This window comes from Scomber scombrus, chromosome 9 (assembly GCF_963691925.1).
Source record: "Scomber scombrus chromosome 9, fScoSco1.1, whole genome shotgun sequence".
NCBI classification, from domain to species: Eukaryota; Metazoa; Chordata; class Actinopteri; order Scombriformes; family Scombridae; genus Scomber; species Scomber scombrus.
Genome location: NC_084978.1, coordinates 4,549,447 through 4,555,510, shown reverse-complemented (window position 1 = coordinate 4,555,510; position 6,064 = coordinate 4,549,447). Strand labels below are relative to the sequence as shown.

The 6,064-nt window shown below is 40.0% G+C and overlaps 1 protein-coding gene across 1 annotated transcript in view; it reads right to left on the bottom strand.

Moving 5' to 3' along the window:
• Positions 1-1,765: 1,765 nt before the first annotated feature.
• Positions 1,766-6,064, bottom strand: part of htr4 (5-hydroxytryptamine receptor 4) — a 76,551-nt gene continuing 72,252 nt past the window's right edge. The window contains exon 6 of the mRNA XM_062426201.1: positions 1,766-2,326. Within this exon, the coding sequence (XP_062282185.1) occupies positions 1,766-2,326 (561 nt within the window). The remainder of the gene's footprint in view (positions 2,327-6,064) is intronic.

Here is a 6,064-nt window from a genome sequence, read left to right as displayed (position 1 = left end):
TTAATGGGTATGTGTTTTATTCTGTTCTTTGTTGTTATTATTCATTGCTTTGTAATTACTTGAAACTTGATAGTATTATTAAAATTAGATCTACTCCTTCTCATTGGAAAATTTAGAATATGCACATTTTTATATATATTTATATATTTCAGCAATTTAACCACTAGACACAAAATATTTCCTACTTTACTGTTAAGTCCATTCTCAATGTTGCTGCACTGGAGGTTTCAGGTTTCCACTTTCCACTTGTTGTTGCATCTCAAACCAAGATTTTTGGAGAGCACAGAACAACTTTCCACTTTCAGCAGATTAATTAATTGAAAATGTATTTCAAGTGTCACATTCTGCATCATTCTGTGAAAGCCAAACATCCAAAGAAAGTAAAAAAAAAAAAAAAATGTCTACACCTGGAGGAGCTAGTGTCCCCCTTAATACATCTAAAACATGTATTTATATCATCTTACTTGTCAAATCTGTGTGCACTGAAGTGTCATCAGCTAATAACCGGTTGAATATCTGCTCCAATTAACTGACATATTTGTCCCTAATTTGAAAATTCAACCCAGTAATTTGTCATTTACGAGCCACTGCAGTGCAAAGGAGACAGGAAAGAGAGCTGGAGGGGCTGGAGGTGCTGGAGGAGCTGGAGGGGGGGAAGGAGCCATGTGTGAGATATGTGAAGGAGAAGACAAGTACTGCTGCTGACATTACTAGGGGGGTCATAGACTGTCTTTAATGTGCAAAAATGCTATTTTTTTACCATCACGCTGTAATGCATATCTGTTTACATACATGCATGATCTGTATAAACAAGGAGTCCAGGAAACCGTTGTGCTAAATTCATCATTATTGAATACAGATAAGATCGTCCCATCCAGGGGCAGGAATAGAGAATGGGGAAAAAAATGATGATTAAATATGTAGTGGGCTATTGCAAAGTATATGTTAATGTCCTGCTCTTATCGCTGTGAAACATGTGCTCCATGTTTACAGATGATAGTAGTCAGGAAAGTAATGAGTCAAGCCCTTGAACTGAAAGCCGATGGACAGAGAAGGTCATTTATAGAGATAAAGCAATCTCTAAAAATAACCCTGAAAATCATCTTTATCACAATGAGCTGTTGTCATGTACCAGACAGTACTGTACATTATTCAGGAAACGTCTGCAATAATTATCACACACAAAGCAGATAATGGATGGACAGTTCATTCTGTGCTCTGTGAGATTATTAAAGCAACATTCATATGCAGATATTATGATAAACTGAAGATAACTCACAGTTGGAGTACAGAAAATAACCTCAAAAAGTGCAAGCTGTGACATTTCACTGTACTGACTGTAAAGATGTGTTGATGTAAACATGTCCTTCACTAGAATGTGTTAGGTCCAATTAAGGGGTTCAAACCATCTGACATTTAAAGAATAACATTTTGACATTTTGAGAACAATGTAATATTGTTATTGTTTGAAAAAAAGTCATGACATTATGAGAATAAAGTCTTAATTAAATGCACTTTATGACTTGAAATGACATGACAATTTGCCATCTAGTTGTTATATTTTCATTTTTTAGCTTAAATTTTTCGCAAATATTTTCAGCTTGTCCTCAAAATATCAGGGCCGAGAATGGACCTGATTCTGTCATATAGCATTTTACAGCTCAAATCATTCCCATCTTACTTTTAACCCCAAAATATGAAATATTGACAACATATATGACCTTATTGATTCCAACAAAAGCTCACACAACAACATTTCGAGCACTTACTTGAGTACATGTGTGGAGCCGTTGATCTGTGTGGCTGTGCAGGTAGCGTGGGACCCCAGGATGGACGGCCTGCGGTACCTCTTCCTCCCGCAGCACAGGATGATGATGAAGGCACGGCGGAAGGACTTGTTGAGGAAGGCGTAGAGGATGGGGTTCAGCATGGAGTTGATGTAGCCTAGCCACAAGCAGGCTGCCCACAGCTCTTCCGGCACCGTGTAGCCTATGAAGGGGTCCACTACATTGGTGACGAAGAACGGTGCCCAGCAGAGGCAGAAACAGCCCATGATGATGCACAGAATCTTGGCTGCTTTAGTTTCTGTTCTCATACGGTTGTTTCGTTGATGAGCAGCAGAGTCACCGGCTGCTCCGGCCCGTTGCAGGATGCTGATCTGCTTGGCGTGTGCGCGGGCCGTGGCGTAGATCCTCTGGTAGGCCAGCACCATGAGGACCAAGGGGATGTAGAAAGCCACCACAGAGCAGGTGAGAGCGTATGGCTTGTTCACCATGAAGACACAGGAAGTGGAGTTGCTTCCTTCACTGTAGCGCCTTTCCTCAATCTGATGCAAATAGATTACAGCAAGGAAAAAGAGTTAAACAATCATCCCAAGTCAAGTTATATATGATCTTTGAAGGAGACCTAAGTATGTCCAACACCAAAAAGTCATACTGGGAGAAGAAGAACAGAGAACAATGCCTCCTCATCCAAAAGCAGACAATACCTCTGCATTGCATCTAATGTCATAAACAGCAGTGTAAGAGAAGACGTATCATGCATATTTCCAGATCTATGTTTATATTCTGAAACTCTACTTGAATACCTTTACATGAGTTACAGTTCAAAGCACTTTTATAGAGACTTATCGTATGCGGACTCTTCATGCAGTCCTTCAGTTCAGCCTCTTCAGGCAGTAGTCATTTTTTTTACATGAACTTTTAAAAATACATCTGTATGTGTTGGAGCCCAAATGCAACCTGGAATTAAGACTTAACTTGATGAAGATGTCAATTTTACATACGTTCACCTCACGTTTTGGACATTTGACCATGTTTAACACAGGTATCCAACATTATAACATATGAACAACCACAAAAATGACCACAAAAAGCATGTTATGTCCCTTTTAACACAGCTAAGAGGTACCAACATGGTTTCCCAAGTTTCAACAGGGAGATGTTGATTTTTGGTAACCATGAACATGATCTTAAACTAGTTAGAGGTAAAATAAACATCTGAACCATAAAAGTGATACATTGGAAAATGCTCATATGGGTCTTTTTTCTCAATTATGTTTATTTAGCAAATGAGATAATTGAATGAGGACTAATGGACCGACCTACTGCCTAGGTAGAAAACACAGCACATTAATGCAACCATAAACAGTCATTTATAGTGTTGAAGAGAATCAGTATTTTAATGAAATTCAAGCAAAAATGAAAATCATCCTGACACAGATTACTATTACTGTGATGACGAGCGTATACAGACTAGCAAACAGGTGGAATTATAAAACCATGCTCTGTTTATAGAAATAAGCACCAGAGTAACCACATGTGTGTTTAACAGCTGAACAGCTAACTCCTGCTCAGCAATGAAATGATTTCAGACATCACAACAACCCACTTAAAAATCCCACGCTCCCCTCAGAGGAGTCTCTGTAGTAAAAGGGAAGCACAGCTCCTGAGGGAGAGGGAGGCTCAGCATGTCACCATTAATCACAGTGAAGTCCCATTCCACTTTTTCCTCTGCTATCATCTCATCTCTGTGGGAAACTACAGCTCAGGGCTACGAGATGAATAATACAGTGATCAAAACATATTGCTGGAAGAAGGCCACGCTCTCATGTGTAAAACTGAAGCCTTCTGTATGAATGGGATGACGCATTTAAGTGTAAAGGGTGTTCCTGTGAGCTTTTAAAGCAGCTTGAAAGCACATAATTAGATGAAAAAGAACTGAGAATCTATAAAAACATGACAAAATATGTACATACATTATATTATATTATATATGTGCTTCATGCTGGTATAGTTAATTGCTCTTATTCGGTGATCACAGTCTTTTAATATGTAAAATGAATGATCTTGATGCGGTACCATCAGAAATGTTTGGCATCATTTGTCATTTATTTATAAGGAAGTGGCTTTAAACCGTAAAAAAGGGCCATGTAGTAAATCCTCACATTTAAATAATTTAACCGAGCATGTTAGAAATGTCATAACTGTAAACATAATTTCAGTATACAACCTTTAATTTAATTACCTTGCTTATATTTGCTATTTAGACAATTTCTTTAAACCTGCACTACTTAAATTCTTGTTCTCTTGGTTTTCTGACTCGTGACACCGCTGCTATCAACCTCATTTCCAGCAGCAGCAGCAGCAGCAGCAGCAGGCGGCTATTTCTAGCAAACAACCCACAATGCACTAGTACCTATCAAGCACCGAACGGCAGACAGACAGTGAACATAGCGGCTCTACATTGAACTTTGGCACAGAGATGCTTTAACCCTCCTGTTGTCCTCTGGTCAAGGAAGGAAGGAAGGAAGGAAGGAAGGAAGGAAGGAAGGAAGGAAGGAAGGAAGGAATGAATGATGGAAGGAAAGGAGTAAGGATGGAGGGAGGGAGGAAGGAAGGAAGGAAGGAAGGAAGGAAGGAAGGAAGGAAGGAAGGAAGGAAGGAAGGAAAGAAGGAAGGAAAGAAAGGAGTAAGGATGGAGGGAGGAAGGACGGAAGGAAGGAAGGAAGGAAGGAAGGAAGGAAGGAAAGGAGTAAGGATGGAGGGAGGAAGGAAGGAAGGAAGGAAAGGAGTAAGGATGGAGGGATGAAGGAAGGAAAGAAGGAAGGAAGGAAGGAAAGGAGTAAGGATGGAGGGAGGGAGGAAGAAAGGAAGGAAGGAAAGGAGTAAGGAAGGAAGGAAAGAAGGAAGGAAAGGAAGGAGGGAGGACATAAGGAAGGAAGGAAGGAAGGAAGGAAGGAAGGAAGGAAGGAAAGGAGTAAGAAGGGAGGAAGAAAGGAAGGAAGGAAGGAGGGAAGGAGGGAAGGAGGAAAGAAGGAACAGTCAAAAGAGATGGGGTCAATTTGACCCAGGAGGACGACAGGAGGGTTAAACTAAATGCTGATGTCTTGCTGCTAACATCATACACCAACAACTAGGTGTAATGTTTACCATGTTCACCATTTCATTTACTTATTAAACCTAAACACAAAGTACAGAGAGAGGCGGGAATGTCATTAATTTGCAGGCTTTTGATCATGAAATAAAAATGTTGACATAATGTTGGATATTTCAGGTAATTACCAAATGTATTACAGTTTATTCTGAGGAGATCACGCATGTCTGAATGAAATTTCAAAGTATTTCATCCAATATTTGTGGAAACATTTCACTTAAAACCACACATGTCAATATCACAGTGGTGTTAGAGGAAAAAAAAACAAACATTGCATCACCAAATGAATCAGGATAAATCCTCTGAGAATGATGCACCAGTAGAAAATATTGGGTCAACCCCTCTAGTACATGCTGAGATGTGAAAAATGTGATCTTCTGATGGCGTTAGATGAACAGTAAAGGAGTCAACAAACCAGGATTATTGTATGTTTTAAAAGTAAACTTATGATCAACTTAATTTTCAATCCATCTAATAGTTTTCTTTTATCTCATGTATCAAATCTGCAGAAACTGGAAAGTGATACTAGTAAACAGAGAGTTGTGTGATTTGGTTAAAATCACAGACTGTGCTCACTGTCCAATTTAAGTTTTAAAACTAGTAGAACAAGGCAGTGTTTTGTACCTGAGTCTCCACAGGCGATGGAGTTCTGGTTGTTTTGTTGAGTTTGGGCCTGCTGCTGCAGTCAGTGCCAGACCCGACTGGCTACTCAGAATATTCAACAGCGCTAATTAGACCCGCAGAGAGACGCTGCCCCTGCTGCTGCTGCTGCACTGTGCTAACTTTAGACCGCTATTGTGTTGGAAATGTACAAAAACAGAGCAAAGGAGGTAAAGGATGTGCGCCTGATGTGTCACAGCCAGAAAGAGACAGCCAGTCCCTCCTGGTGACACTCAGCTCGGCCAACACGGGGGCAAGCGAGGTTAATGGTGTTGAGTTATCTCTCTCTCTCTCCTCACACACTCCCGCTGTCATCTATCTGTCTGCACATCTGTCTCTCTTCACCTCTCTCTGTTATTTTATCTTTGTTCTTTTTATTCGGGTCAGCATGTTGTCTTTCTGCAACACCTTCCAGTTCACTTGAATGAGGAAGTATGTCCAAACTTTTTTATCATTTACAGCAAAGATG